We start from the raw sequence: 15,780 nt of genomic DNA on the forward strand, positions 1-15,780 counted from the left end.
TGCTGGGATTACGGGCATGAGCCACCATGTCTGGCTATGATAGTGCTTTTTGATAATGAGCTTTAAAAGGATACTGAGGGATGGAAGCTAGAGAATAAGGGGAAACCAGGCAAGTGATATCTTGCTGATGACAAGAGAATAAATTGTTGAAGATAAATATTCCTTTGTATAAATCTTAGGGTACATACTGACTCTTTTTTATTGATACATATAGCTATACATATTTTCTATTGGGGGAACCTGCCCCCAATATTTCAACATAGGTTCTTTCTATTTTCCCTAAGTGTCGGCTGGTCTGAGAAATAAAGAGAAAGAGTACCAAGAGAGGAATTTTACAGCTGGGCCTCCGGGGGTGACATCACATATCAGTAGGTCTGTGATGTCCCCTGAGCCGCAAAACCAGCAGGTTTTTATTAAGTACTTTAAAAGGGGAGGAGGTGTATGAACAGGGAGTAAGTCACAAAGATCACATGCTTTAAAGGGCAATAAAGACCACAAGGCAAAGGGCAAAGCAAAGATCACAAGGCAAAGGGCAAAATTAGAATACTAATGAGGGTCTGTTTTCAGCTGTGCACATTTTGTCTTGATAAATACCTTAAACAACAGAAAACAGGATTCAAGAGCAGAGAACCAGTCTGACCTCAAATTTACCAGGCTGGAATTTCCCAATCCTAGTAAGCCTGAGGGTATTGCAGGAGACCAGGGCATATTTCAGTCCTTATCTCAACCGCATAAGACAGACACTCCCAGAGTGTCCATTTATAGACCTCCCCCAAGGAATGCATTCCTTCCCCAGAGTATTAATTATTAATATTCCTTGCTGGGAAAATAATTCAGTGATATCTCTCCTACTTGCACGTCCATTTATAGGCTCTCTGCAAGAAGAAAAATATGGCTGTATTCTGCCCGATCTCGCAGGCAGTCAGACCTTATGGTTGTCCTTCCTTGTTCCCTGAAAATCGTTGTTGTTCTGTTCTTTTTCAAGGTGCACTGATTTCATATTGTTCAAACACACATGTTTTACAATCAATTTGTATAATAGTGGCCCTGAGGTGACGTACATTCTCAGCTTATGAAGATAACAGGATTAAGAGATTAAAGTAAAGACAGGCATAAGAAATTATAAGAGATTTGGGAACTGATAAATATCCATGAAATCTTCACGTAGCCGGACCCCACACTTGCTCACTCACACACCCCTCACTACTCTGCACCTGGCTTGCCCTTGATAGGCATGGGGTCTGGGCTGGTAGCACAAGCTGAGTACAGCCTGCTGGGCTGAGTGGGCAGAACAAGCCCAGCAGGTGTGAGCAAAACTCAAGCAGAGGTGCCACTGGCCACAGGGGTTTCTGACTGGTGAAGTGACACCCTAAGGATCCTGACACTCCCACCTCAGCCTCTTAAGTAGCTGAGATCATAGGTGCGTGCTATGACACCCAGCTAACTTTTTGTATTTTTGGTGGAGACGGGGCTTTGCCATATTGCCCTGGCTGGTCTCAAATTTCTGAACTCAAACAGTCTGCCTGCCTCTGCCTCCCAAAGTTCTGGGATTATAGGCATGAGCCACTGTGCCCAGTCTATTGTTTTAAGTAGATTTGTCTTTTAGTATTCATACCAGAGATATGACTGGATTACACACTACAAGTATATTATTAGAGTATTCTGCATTTGTCTGTATACTCACTTTTACCAATGGGTTTTATACCTTCAAATGTTTTTTTGTTTTTGCATGTGGTGTCCTTCTCTTTCATAGTGAAGAACTCCCTTTAGCATTTCTTATGAGTCCCTTTCAAGTGTTTGCTTGTCCTGGTAAAGGCTTTATCTCCTTCATATTTCAAAGATAGCTTTGTTGAGAATAATATTCTTGGTTGACAGGTGTTTCTTTTTCTTTTTCTTTCAGTACCACTTTGAATGTCATTTCACTCCCTCCTGTCTATATGCTTTCTGCTGAGGATTCTATTGCCAGATAAATCAGAGCTTCTTTATATGTTGTTTACTTGTTTTCTCTTGATGATTTTAGGATCTTCTCTTTGTGCTTGACTTTGAGAATGTACTTATTTATTAAAATTTTAGATTTGGGTAAATGTGAAGTTTTGTTACATAGGTAAACTTGTCCCATGGGGGTTTGTTGTACAGATTATTTCATCACCCAGGCATTAAGCCCAGTACCCAATAGTTATCTTTTCTGCTTCTCTTCCTTCTCCCACCGTCCACCCCAGTGTCTGTTGTTACCTTCTTTGTGTTCACAAGTTCTCATCATTTAGTTCCCACTTATAAGTGAGAACAAGTAGTATTTGGTTTTCTGTTCTGCATTAGTTTGCTAAGGATAATGCCCTTCAGCTCCATCCATGTTCTTGCAAAAGACATGATCTTGTTCTTTTTTTATGGCTGTATAGTATTCCATGGTGTATATATACCACTTTATCCAGTCTACCATTGATGAGTATTTCGGTTGATTCTATGTTTTTGCTGTTGTGAATAGTGCTGCAGTGAACATTCATGCATGTGTCTTTATGGTAGAATGATTTGTATTCCTCTGGGTATATACCCAATAATGAGATTGCTGCATCAAATGGTAGTTCTGCTTTTAGCTCTTTGAGGAATTGCCATACTGCTTTCCACAATGGTTGAAATAATTTACACTCCCACCAACAGTGTATAAGTGTTCCCTTTCCTCTGCAACCTTGCCAGCATCTGTTATTTTTTGACTTTTTAATAATAGCCTTCTGACTGCTGTGAGATAGTATCTCATTGTGGTTTTGATTTGCGTTTCTCTAATGATCAGTGATATTGAGCTTGTCTTTTTTTTTTAAAAAACATAGTCTTGCTCTGTTGCCCAGGCTGGAGTGCAGTGGTGTGGTCTCAGCTCACTGCAACCTTCTGGGTTCAAGTGATTCCCCTCCCTCAGCCTCCTGAGTAGCTGGGACTACAGACGTGTGCCACCACATCTGAATAATTTTTTAATTTTTAGTAGAGAGTGGGTTTCACCATGTTGGCTGGGCTGGTCTCAAACTCCTGGCCTCAGGTGATCCACTCGCCTCAGCCTCCCAAAGTGTTGGAATTATAGGCATGAGCCACCGCACCCTGCCTAAGCATTTTTTTTTTTAATGCTTGTTGTCTGCATGTATGTCTTCTTTTGAAAAGTGTCTATTCATGTCCCTTGCCGACTTTTTAATGAATTTGTTTTTCTCTTGTAAATTTAGTTCCTTATAGATGCTGGCTGTTAGACCTTTGTCGGATGCATAATTTCAGATGTTTCCTCCCATTCTGTAGGTTGTCTGTTTGTTACTTTTGCTATGCAGAAGCTCTTAAGTTTAATTAGATCCCATTTGTCAAGTTTTGCTTCTGTTGCAATTGCTTTTGGTGTCTTTGTCATGAAATCTTTACTCATTCCTATGTCCAGTATGGTATTGCCCAGGTGAGAATTTGTTCTATGCCTTGGGGTAGGCTTATTTGAATTGAATCTGTCTGGTGATCTTTGACCTTCCTGTTCATGGATGTTTATATCTCTTTGTAAATTTGGATAGTTTTCTGTTACTATTTCTTTGAATAAGTTTTCTACCCCTTGCTCTTTCTCAACTCCCTCTTGAAGGCCAATGATTCTTAGATTTGCTCTTTTGAGGTAATTTTCTATATTTTGTAGGTATTCTTTTTTCTTTTTCTTCTCTGTGTATTTTCAAGTAGCCTGTCTTCAAGCTCACTGATTCTTTCCTCTGCTTGATCCATTCTGCTATTAAAAGCCTCTAATGCATTTTTCAGTTCAGGGAATGTATTTCTCAGTCCCAGGATTTCTGTTTGATTTTTTTTTTAAGTTATTATTTCAATACCTTTTAAAAATTTCACTGATAGATTTCTCAATTGATTTCCTGTGTTATATTGGAGTTCACTGAGTTTTTGAATCCTGGGCAGACAGGGATTAGGAAGAAGCAATGACTAAGGAATATACAGATATAACATTAAAATTCTTTAATAGTGGGCCAGGCGCAGTGGCTCAAGCCTGTAATCCCAGCACTTTGGGAGGCCGAGACGGGCAGATCACGAGGTCAGGAGATCGAGACCATCCTGGCTAACACGGTGAAACCCTGTCTCTACTAAAAAATACAAAAAACTAGCCGGGCAAGGTGGTGGGTGCCTGTAGTCCCAGCTACTTGGGAGGCTGAGGCAGGAGAATGGCGTAAACCCGGGAGGCGGAGCTTGCAGTGAGCTGAGATCCGGCCACTGCACTCCAGCCTGGGCGACAGAGTGAGACTCCGTCTCAAAAAAAATAAAAATAAATAAATAAAAATAAAAATAAAAATAAAATTCTTTAACAGTGATAGAAAGGGCTGGGCATGGTGGCTCACGCCTATAATCCCAGCACTTTCGGAGGCCAAGGCAAGAGGATCACTTAAGGTCAGACCAGCCTGGCCAACATGGTGAAACCCTGTCTCTACTAAAAATACAAAAATCCAGGTGTGATGGTACATGCCTGTAATCCCAGCAACTCAAGTGAGGCAGGAGAATCACTTGAACCCAGGAGGTAGAAGATGCAGTAAGCCGAGATCATGCCACTGCACTCCAGCCTGGGCGACAGTGAGACTCTGTCTCAAACAAACAAAAACAATGATAGAAAAGATTTAACATCACTGAAAGTTGTAAGGTAGTAAACCCTAAACCTCCACCCCTCCATTAAAGCAATGATTGTAAGACTATACTTTGAACAATTATATGACAACAGATTAGCTCACTTAGATGAAATGGACACATTTCTAGCAACACAGAAATTGCCAAAACTGACTTAAGAAGAAGTAAAAAACTTTAGTAGATGTGTAACAATGGATTATGTCAATAATCAAAACCTCTGAACAAATAAAGGCCCAGAACCAGATGACTTAAAAAAGAAGAAGAAAAAGAATTCTTGATCTGAAGAATCTCACCTCACTGGCTCGTTAGGGTCAGTCACTGGCTTCTTTTTCCATCTTGGGGGGTCATGGTTCCTTGTTTGCTCTTGTTTCCTGTGGACATATATCTATGTCTTCTCATTGAAGGATTAGTTATTTCAGTTTTCACTGTCTGGCTTGTTTGGGTTTTTCTTGGATATGTTTACATAGAGGTTCTTTACAATTCACCTGTTGAATTTCCTTTATGCTAGGTCACTGCCTCCTCCTTGGTACTAGATGGCAGCTCATGTCCAGGTTTGCCACAGCACTGGCAAGCGTTCAGAGTACTGATCGTCCTAGGTTGGGGAGATCCCAAATGGGATACTCCAGCTGTGTGGAAAAGCTGGCTAGGGTTTCATACCCAGCGAGCCTATAGAGTGTATCTCCTACAATGTGATGCTGCTGAACAGCCCTCTGATTTAGCATCTTCTTTGGCTGAGAAACCAAGCAGATTTTACAGACTGGGGTTGCTGCTGTTCCCACCTCCCATCTTTTTCTTTGGTTGCTCTCAGGAGTTTTTCTTCCTACAGGCACTTGTGATGCTTTCTGTGGGTTGAGGCAGGGACAGTTCTCCTGCAAGGAACCCAAGATGGTGGGGAAGTTGGTCTTGATCTCACTTTTTCCAGTGTAGAAACTGAGTCTGGGGAAAATTTTCCACAGGCCGTTCCTTGCAGATTAGGGGAGAGGCATCACAGTTACAGAAGTCCGATTCTCCTACCATCTGCTTGAAATTTTTTCACTTCTTTCTGTGGTTCTGGGGATTGTCCCATCCTTAGATTTGAGTTCTGGGATATTGCTGGTAATAATCTTGGCATTGGATATTGGCTTTTGGTTTTCTGTTGGGGGAAGTGAAGTCAGATTGCTTCAACTCTGCCATTTTGGTGATGTCGTTCTCCCTGATTATTTCTTGATGATAATTTCTTGATTATGGACTTACTGTGAGTTTACAGTTGCCCACATTGCATGAATGCCCAAGTTGACTACACTATTTGCAATTCTGAATTAATATTCTTTCCTGATTATTGTTTTAATGTAAACTTAAACATAAAATTATACCAGTTTTATGGAAATTCTTGAGTTCCTTTACTTGGTAAGAAATGTCTTGAATGCATGCAATTATGAACTGTAGTTTCCCCATTTTATAGTTATTTGACTTGTATTTTTTCAGGTTTATGATATATTAATGTTCCTAGAGCTTATACTCATTTAAAAACAGCCTCAATACTGAAGTTCTTGAATGAAACAGCTCAATAGAAACTATGAAGATGCCTTTGTGTACAATATGGTTAGGATAGCATGTCCTAGATGTACATATCATAATTATGTTTTTAAAAAATATCTTACAGGTGAAGTGCCAGCATTATAAGAAAAAACGAACGGAGCAACAAGAAACTATTGCTTCTTTGCAAACGGAAGTCTGTAGATTAAGAAAGGAGGAAGAAGATCGCATTGTCACTCAAAACAGAGTGTTTGCCTATCTGTGCAAAAGAGTTCCTCATACCATCTTGGATAGACAGTAATTTCGCTACATAAATTGATATGTAGCTAGATTCATGGTTTTGTTTGTTTGACCTGATTTTATCTTGGGGGTGGTTATAACTCTTATAAACTAGAAAAGCCTCTCTCTCCTCCTCTTCTGCATTGTTTTTCTGTGCTCATCCTGTTTTTTGTTTGTTTGTTTGTTTGTTTGTTCTAGATGTCCTTTGAGGAATGGAATTGAACATTTACTAAAAATAACACTAAACTTTTAAATAAATTTATAATTAATCAGACATTTCTCAAAATAACTGATCCTTTTAGTGAAGAATAATATTTAGAGATCACTGTATGGGTTTTGGGGTTGCTTAGTTTTATTATGTTATTGATTTTAGGAGTTTTTAGTGGAAAGAACCAGGGACTATATATATTTAACCCAGCTGAAGTTAAGATAGTATTTTTATTTAAATTCTGATTTTACATTTGTAACTGTTGTCTTTTCTACTGAAAATCATTCTTAAGAACAATATTATAATTATTAGCTATATCTGATAATACATAAAAATAGTTTCAAAATATTAAAACTAGAATTACTAACAATAAGCCTACTGAATGAAATTTAAATTTCTGGCATTAGGAGATATACCTCACGTAAATGATGAGTTAATGGGTTCAGCACACCAACATGGCACATGTATACATATGTAACAAACCTGCACATTGTGCACATGTACCCTAGAACTTAAAATAATAAAAAAAATTTCTGGGCAGCTCTCTTGGACATTAATATATTCCACTATGTATGCAGTCAAGATGTATATTTCTAAAATATCTTGAAATACTTGTTTCTCTGTGTGTTTGCATCACCAAATGCAGTTAGATTTGTTTCAATTTCTTTTCAATTTTCAGGGATTGCTTTTTAAATTTTTACTTTTGAATGTATAAGCATTTATATAATTCCAAAATCAAAACTATTCGTTATTTATATTTAGAGAAGTTGTGTTTTCATTTCTGTCCCCTTTATTCCATCCTATCCTTACCTCCCCTGTAGGTAATTGATTTTAAATGTTTAGTGTTATTTTTAGCAATATAAGTAGTATGGATATTATGTTCATATTCTCTCTTGTTTACATGCTAGCACCTTCTTTTTTTCTCTTAACAGTTTAAACTGATTGCATTTTAAGTGGTATTATAGGATTACTTAGTAGGACTGGAAATCTTGAATATTTAGCTGTTTCTATTTTACTATAAAAATCAATGAGGTCAGATATAAAGTAAAAACAAGTTAAAACTATAGGTTTTTTTGATAATTATTTCAGAGATAATACACATATATATACATATATAATTTTCATCCTCTTGAAGCAAAAGTAAGGACAAACACATAACAAAAACAACATAAAAATGTTAGTGAAAGATGTGAATAAAGAGAAGAGGGAGGCAAGGTAAGAAAAATAGGAGAGGTAAGGAAGAACAAAAAGGAGAGAGGCAGGGGAGAGAGAACTACAGTGGGAAGAAGAAGGAGAAGAAGAGAGAAATTGGAAGGGAAGAATGAAAAAACAAAAAAACAGCTAAGATAACTGGGTACGAGGGTGAGAGAAGCACTGAGAACTTGCAGTGTAGCAGATGAAATCAGGCTAATTCAGGTATGAATTTGTCCAGTGGACCAGAGATTTTCCACTCTGTTTTATTTTTATCAATACAAACTTTCAGTTTGAGACACTGAAATAAAAAATTGTGAATTAAACCTATTGGAAATACATGAGTTGTAGCCACTACAGATATTATTAAAAGTTACATGGGTACTGGGCTGAGTAATAGGGTACACACAGATGAATAAAGCCATGATTCCTGCATTCGGTGACCTGATAGTCTAGTTGGGTAGATAGACACATATGCAGGTAAGTAAAATATAAAGCAGTTAGTGGTATGTACTATAAGGTGGGGCAGATAGGATGCTAAGTGGGTATGACGTAGGGAGAAATTAGTGAAAGGTAGTACTGACTACATAGGCTTCATGAATGAGTTATCTTTTTAGCTGGACTACTAGGAACTATAGAATATTAATAGGCAGGGGTTAGAGAAAGGGTGTTTCAATTAGAGGAATATGGTAACAGAAAAGTGAATGTGTTTGGGACGTCAAGAGTCCAAGAGGTCTGGAGCATAGGATACTTGAGATTCTGGGAAGAGTCTTAAGAGACAATATGACAATATGGAAAGTGTGCTGTAACTTTGAGAGACTTAAATTGGCCGAAAAGTTTGAGTTCTACTTTCTGTGTGACAGGAAACATACCCAAAGATTTCTGAGCAAGGAGATTAAACCCAGAGACAGAAAGACAAGTTAGTAATCGGTTGTAGTAGTCTAGGTGAAGGCTAATGAAGGTCTTAACTAGGACCAAAAAAAGGGAGAGACACTGCAAAGATGGACAGGAGTTGTCCGGATGAATTGGCTATAGATGTTGAAAGGAGTGGAGGAGTCAAAGATGGCCAGTTTTTAAGCTACATTTGAAGGAACGGGGAAGGAACCGATGAATTCATTTATGGATATATGCTTAGGCACCTTCAGTCATCCATGTAGACATATCAGGCCTATTGTTAAAAGGGCCAAACTCCAGAGAACTTCCAAATTCCATATACAGAAAGAAGAGGCAGAAGAGGAATTGTGTTTGGGTATCATGATAACCAAGGAACAAAAGTGTTTCAAGGAGAGGGTGATCAGCAGTGTTTCATGCTTCCTCATTGGTTAACGTGTTTACTTTTCCACTATTTTATTTGCTCAGAATTCCCAGTACTTAACATGTAGTAAGTCTTCCCTAAAACTTTATTGAAGATAATCGGTTACAATCACTCAGAATGAATGAAGTTCGCTGTGAAGGAAAAGATTAGAAATAGAAGCGTAGCACAAGGGGGAAGTAGGTCAAGAGGATTTGTGTGGGATATAAATATTAAAGCATATTTTCAGGAAAATAGAAAATGTGAAAGCTGGTGTATGTCAAGATGGGGAAGGGTTGAAGAGAAAAAGAGTAATCTAGAAAGTTGTGACATTAAGAGCACAATTGGCTGAATTAGGTCTGAAAAGGGGGATGGGTTGGTAATGTTTTCCCAAGATAGGAGGGAAACAGTATAAATTGTTCCTTTAAAAAGAATAACACATGAAAGCATAGTATTATTTTGTTTTTCTCTCATTTTTTAAATCACAAAAGCAATGAGTGTTTATAAAAATTCAAACAATGTAAAAGTGTATATGGTAAAATGTAACAAATCTGCTTGCTTTCCTAATCCCCACATCTCAGAGATAACCTCCTCTCCTAACAGTTTGGTGTGTGTCCTTCCTACTGTTTCTCAAAAGGAGTGCTGTTGGCATTTTGAGTGAGACAGTTCTTCTTTGTGTATTGTTGTGTTGTTCACCGGTGAATTTTTAGCATTCTGCTCCCTCTCCAACTAGTCAATATGGCAACACTGCCCCTCCATACACCCACTAGGTCACAATTTATTCCCTGGTTAAGAACCCATAGTGTTCTTTTTCAGCATATATACATATTCACATCTAACTTTTTTCTTTTCTTTTTAGACAAAGGTAAAAAATATACATTTGATTATGCAACATTAATTTTTTCCATCATCGTTCCTTGTTAAGGACATACAAATTTATATTATTTTTTCTACTTCTCCATTATTTCCTTTTTCTTTTTTTTTTTCTTTTTCTTTTTTTTGAGACAGAGTCTTGCCCTGTCACCAGGCTGTAGTGCAGTGGTGTGCTCTTGGCTCACTGCAACCTCCGCCTCCCAGGTTCAAGTGATTCTCCTGCCTCAGCCTCCCAAGTAGCTGGGACTACAGGCGCGCACCACGACGCCCAGCTAATTTTTTGTATTTTTAGTAGAGATGGGGTTTCACCATGTTGGCCAGGATGGTCTCAAACTCCTGACCTCGTGATCCACCCACCTCAGCCTCCCAAAGTGCTGGGATTACAGGCTTGAGCCACTGTGCCCAGCCCATTATTTTCTATAGTATGGATGTGCCATTAACCTTTCTCCTGATGGAGAGTTAAATTATTTCTGGCTTTTCACTCTTATAAATAATGGTGCAGTGAACAACTTTGTTCATATTGAGTTGCATCCTTTGACATATTTCTGTGGGAGATATTGCTAGAGGTAGAACTGTTGGGACAAGGAGGATATGCATTTAATATATTGGGATATAATGTTTATAGTTATTTTTAAATCTATAGTTTGAAATTAATATAACATATGGCTTAGTATAGTATTTGCTTTCTGGTAAGAATCACTTAAATTTTTTAAAGCCTGCCAGATAATCTGTACTTACTTTTACACTGTAATTTGAAATTATGTAGTGAAACTAGTAGTTGCTCTAATACTGCATTTTGAAAATAATTCAATATTCTGTTTTCTAGGTTGCTTTGTCTAATTGATTACTATGAATCTAAAATTAGAAAAATTCATACACAAAGGTACAAATAATCCTGTATTACAGTTTTTAAAGTTTTTAATCCAGTAATCACACCAGAAGTTTCTGTAGCTTTTGAAACTTTAAATATACTATGGAAATCCACCTAATATGTCACTGTGAAGTTCTTTTTTATAAAGATCTTGAAGACTGTATTTTACAACTTAAGTCAAGATGTTTTGTTGTATTTATGTTAAATTATGTATACTTATTTATCACCGAAGTATTGGTCACAACGGAAATGGTATTTCCCTTTATTTTCTTGAAGTATTACAATTTTTTCTACTGATGTGATCTAGCCCCTGGGTAGTTACTGAGTATATCCACAAAGTGCATAGAATTAGATTGGCTGCCTACCAAAGTGCAACCTAATTAGTATGCAGATTTATGTGAGATAAACATAAAATGTCAGTGAAAAATCAAGCTTATAGATTAAAACACACTTATCACATGATTAAATAAGCATAGAGATAAATGGTTTTGGCTAAACTAAAATAGCTGAAGGATATCTAAGATATAATTTAAAATGCTTTAATGTAAGGTCACTAAAACAGTAGCTAATCTTTTTATTATTTATAGATGGAACAGTTCTTTTAACAAATATGTATTTGAGCACCTATTTTGTACCATGTTCTAAGTAATTAGGATCCCATAATACAGCAGATAATTCTTCATTTTAATGAAGCATACGCTCGAGTAGTTTTGCCCCAAGAATAGTGACTTTCCAAAATCTTGGAGAGAACAATGGCAGAGCTCTGTGGGTTGCTGGTTGCTGATTATCTGTAGTACCATGGGGACTCCAAAAAAGAAAAAAAAAATAAGAAGAAAGGGAAAAGAAAAGGAAGAAGGAAAGAAGGGAGAAGAGAGCAACTAATTAAAAAGCAACTTCTTGCTTTATATTCTTTTCAGAAAGCAGCATTTTATCAAGTAGCATCAGGGACCTTCTGACTTCCAAATGAAACTGTCGTTTAGATGGTAGAGATTCTACAAAGATAGGACAACTACTCAACTAGGCTGTTGTAGCACAAAATCAGACACAGATAATATGTAAATGAATTGGCACAGGTGTGTTACAATAAAAATAGTTACAAAACCAACAGCCTGCTGAATATAGCCTGCAGACAGCAGTTTGCTGACCCCTGATCTAGATGATGAAGAGAGGGGATTTGGGGTTTTTGGTAAGAGTAGAATAGATTTAACATAACATAGCCATCAGGAAATTTTTCATGTAGAATATGATGTGAGAGGTACTTGTAGAGTTCTGCAAACGGGGTTCTCTGACTAAAGGTGACAAAAGGATTGAGGCCATTGGAGTGGTGGTATTGAATTTAGTTGTCATGAATTTGTAATGAAAATCTGGGGTTGAGGAACAAGCGACTTGGAGAAGAATCACTTTTTAGCTTAAAAAGCTTTTCATTAGTTGTCTAGCTGAAGTAAAGTATTTTGGCCTATGCAGATTATCCTTGGGTCAGATATTTGGATTGAATGTCTTATTGAGGGAAGTGGAGGATAGGAAGAAAATATGAGATACATTAATAAATAATATTCTACAAATGAGAAAATTTGCAGCAATAAAAAGAGTCTTCTAAGGAGGGAGTTTTTCAGGATTCATTGACTGAACGGAGTTTATATTATAAACTCAGTCTCCTTTTTAAGAGTGAGTACTAACTTGAAAGTGAGATTCTGGCAATTTCAGGATAGATTTTGAGATCTACCAATAGGATATAAGTATCATCTAAAGAAGTAGGAGTACTGTAAAAAGAGGATGTAACAATTCATTGACAAGTATTACATTAGTAAAGAAGATGAAAGAGGAGAGAGGGGAAGAGAGGCTAAGATTTGGAGGCCTAAGTAGGATAAAGAGGAAGCACAGGAGAAGAGCTATGAACCTGTAGAACTGAAGCAGCAAGACCAAAGGAAAAAGACAGGTGGGACATGGGCCTCTTGCAGTGGCAAAAGCTTCTCTGCTTATCCATTTTTTTAAGGCCAGTGTTGTCCAAAGTTTTTTTTTGTTGTTGTTGTTTTTATCATCAGACTATATGCACATGCATAAAATAAACACATTGGGAATAAATAAATCATTTGAACTGAATCAATCCATTGATAACTTACTAGACTGGTGATATGTTTATGTGTAATACTAGAAATATGCATGTACCCAGTGCACACTAGGCTACAATAGTAATACTTTATGCAACAGTTAAAGTGAAATGTAGTCCTTAAACAATAAAGTTGTACTTAACAGAAAAGTATTTTATACTGCTTCAATTTTTAAATTTAAGATTTAATGAAATTCAAAGTTTATTTCTTTGGTGGCATTACCCATATTTCAAGTGTTAAGCGGTAACCACTAGCTCATGTAGCTGTTGGTCACCATATAGGACATCACAGTGATAGTTAATCAAGATTGCTAAAAATAATCATATGTATTTGCTAGCACTTTGCATTTCACAGAGTCCTTCAGTATCTTTCATTTGCTTTTTACATCAGTCCTGTAAAGTAGATGCGACAGATACTGTTTTACAGATGAGAAAATAAATTCTGAGAGATTGATTTATTCAAATAATACAACTAGTTAGTGGTGTTATCAAGGCTTGAACCAAGACTATTAAATCTGTTGCTTTTTCCACTTATGATCTGCATTTTTTCATATAGGTTTTTTTGTTACCTAAAAGTACTAGAAGGAAAAAAATAGTATGTGAATGCATTTTTTGAAAGAACCTGGATGTTCCACCTATGTTTCATTTTGTTTATTCGGCAGTGCTTTTTCACCTCTTATAGTCCACAGTTTTTCTAGGCAGTGAGATACAGTGGTGAATAAGACAAAAGTTCTGGTCCTCATGGATCATATATTCTAAATAAAAAGAGAGTAAATGGATATTGTATGTCCTATAATAATAGATAGTAGTAGTGTTCTAATACCATTCTCTATGAGAACAAGTAGGAAATTTGAATTAATTTTAATTCATGTTTAGATGATTAAACCCTCATTATGTTGGTTTAATTAGATTTTTTTCTTTGAAGATAGATTTTTCATAAGTATACTGCATGCATATTTTCATAGGCAATATAAAGAAGATGAAAGTCAGTCAGAAGAAGAAAATGACTACAGAAGTCTGGATGCCTCACCAACTTATAAAGGCCTTTTAATGGTATGGGGACTGCATAACCAATAAATACTTTTTAATAAAGTAAGTAATCTAAGAAAGTTAATTATTTTTCTATGAAATGTGTTGCAGTCATTACAGAATCAACTCAAGGAGTCAAACTCTCAGATTGATGCACTTTTAAGTGAAAAGCTGAACCTCCAAAAAGATTTGGAAACCAGGTGAGAGAAACTTAAGTATTTTTTTTTTTTTTTTTTCTGAGACAGGGTTTCACTCTGTCACCCGGGCCAAGTGCAGTGGTGTGATCATGTCTCACTGCAGCCTTGACCTCTAGTGCTCAAGACTAATCAAGTCCCTTAGCTGGGACTATAGGTGCGAGCCACCACACCCAGCTAATTTTTTAAATTATTTATTTTTAATTGAGACAGAGTCTCACTCTGTCCCCCAGGCTGGAGTGCAGTGGCGCGATCTCGACTCACTGCAACATCTGCCTCCCAGGTTCAAGTGACTCTCCTGCCTCAGCCTCCCGAGTAGCTGGGATTACAGGTGCACGCCACAACGGCTGGCTATTTTTTGTATTTTTAGTAGAGATGAGGTTTCGCCATGTTGGTCAGGCTGGTCTTGAACTTCTGACCTCAAGTGATCCTTTCTCCTTGGCCTCCCAAAGTGCTGGGATTACAGGCATGAGCCACCACGCTCGGCCTCTAATTTTTTAATTTTTTGTTTGGTAGAGATGGGGTCTCCCTGTGTTGCCTAGGCTGATCTTGAACTCCTAGGCTCAGTGCCGGAATTCCCAAAGTACTGGAATTACAGGCATGAGCCACTGCATCCCGGTCAATTTTTCTTCATCCTTTGAAAAGTAAACATATACTGGAATTTGGAATATTAAATGCACCATTCTATCTCCTTTGCTCTAAAGCTAATCATGAGTACATAATATTCTTATACTCACTTTAGTCAGTTCTCTCCCACGATAACTTATGAAAGGAACAAGAACACACGGCTAGGCAAGGGAAATGAGAAAATAGGAGTCCACATGGAAGAACTTAAAACTAGCTAAGAACTTCAAATAAGCTGGGCACAGTGGCTTTCGCCTGTAATCTCAGCACTTTGGGAGGCAGAGGCAGGCGGATTGCTTGAGGCAGGAATTCGAGACCAGAGTGGGCAACATGGCAAAACCCCTTCTCTACAAAAAATATAAAAATTAGCCGGGTGTGGTGGTCTCTGGCTGTAGTCCCAGCTACTCAGGAGACTGAGGTGGAAGGATCACTTGACCCCAGGAGGTCAAGGCTGCAGTGAGCCATGATCATGTCACTGTACTCTAGCCTGGGTGACAGAGCGAGACCCTGTTTAAAAAAAAAAAAAGAAAAAAAAAAAAAAAAACTTAAAATAGATTCAGTCTTTTTTTTTTTTTTTGCTTTTAAAAAATAGCTGTCTGGGCGCGGTGGCTCAAGCCTGTAATCCCAGCACTTTGGGAGGCCGAGACGGGCGGATCACGAGGTCAGCAGATCGAGACCATCCTGGCTAACCCAGTGAAACCCCGTCTCTGCTAAAAAAATACGAAAAACTAGCCGGGCGAGGTGGCGGGCGCCTGTAGTCCCAGTTACTCGGGAGGCTGAGGCAGGAGAATGGCCTGAACCCAGGAGGTGGAGCTTGCAGTGAGCTGCGACCCAGCCACTGCACTCCAGCCTGGGCGACAGAGTGAGACTCCGTCTCAAAAAAAAAAAAAAAAAAAAAATAGCTTTAATGAGTTACAATTGGTGTACAGTACACTGCATATATGTAAAGTACACAATTTATTGAATTATGTGTAT

General features: G+C 37.8%; 1 protein-coding gene across 6 annotated transcripts in view; it reads left to right on the forward strand.

Moving 5' to 3' along the window:
* Window positions 1-15,780, forward strand: part of CEP70 (centrosomal protein 70) — a 108,020-nt gene that overhangs the window by 66,323 nt on the left and 25,917 nt on the right. For all 6 annotated transcript variants that reach the window (XM_025377628.1, XM_025377627.1, XM_025377630.1 and 3 more), the window contains 4 exons: window positions 6,266-6,435; window positions 10,807-10,863; window positions 13,924-14,011; window positions 14,099-14,187. In XM_025377628.1, the coding sequence (XP_025233413.1) occupies window positions 6,266-6,435; window positions 10,807-10,863; window positions 13,924-14,011; window positions 14,099-14,187 (404 nt within the window). The remainder of the gene's footprint in view (window positions 1-6,265; window positions 6,436-10,806; window positions 10,864-13,923; window positions 14,012-14,098; window positions 14,188-15,780) is intronic.

Source organism: Theropithecus gelada, chromosome 2, assembly GCF_003255815.1.
Source record: "Theropithecus gelada isolate Dixy chromosome 2, Tgel_1.0, whole genome shotgun sequence".
Taxonomy (NCBI): Eukaryota; Metazoa; Chordata; class Mammalia; order Primates; family Cercopithecidae; genus Theropithecus; species Theropithecus gelada.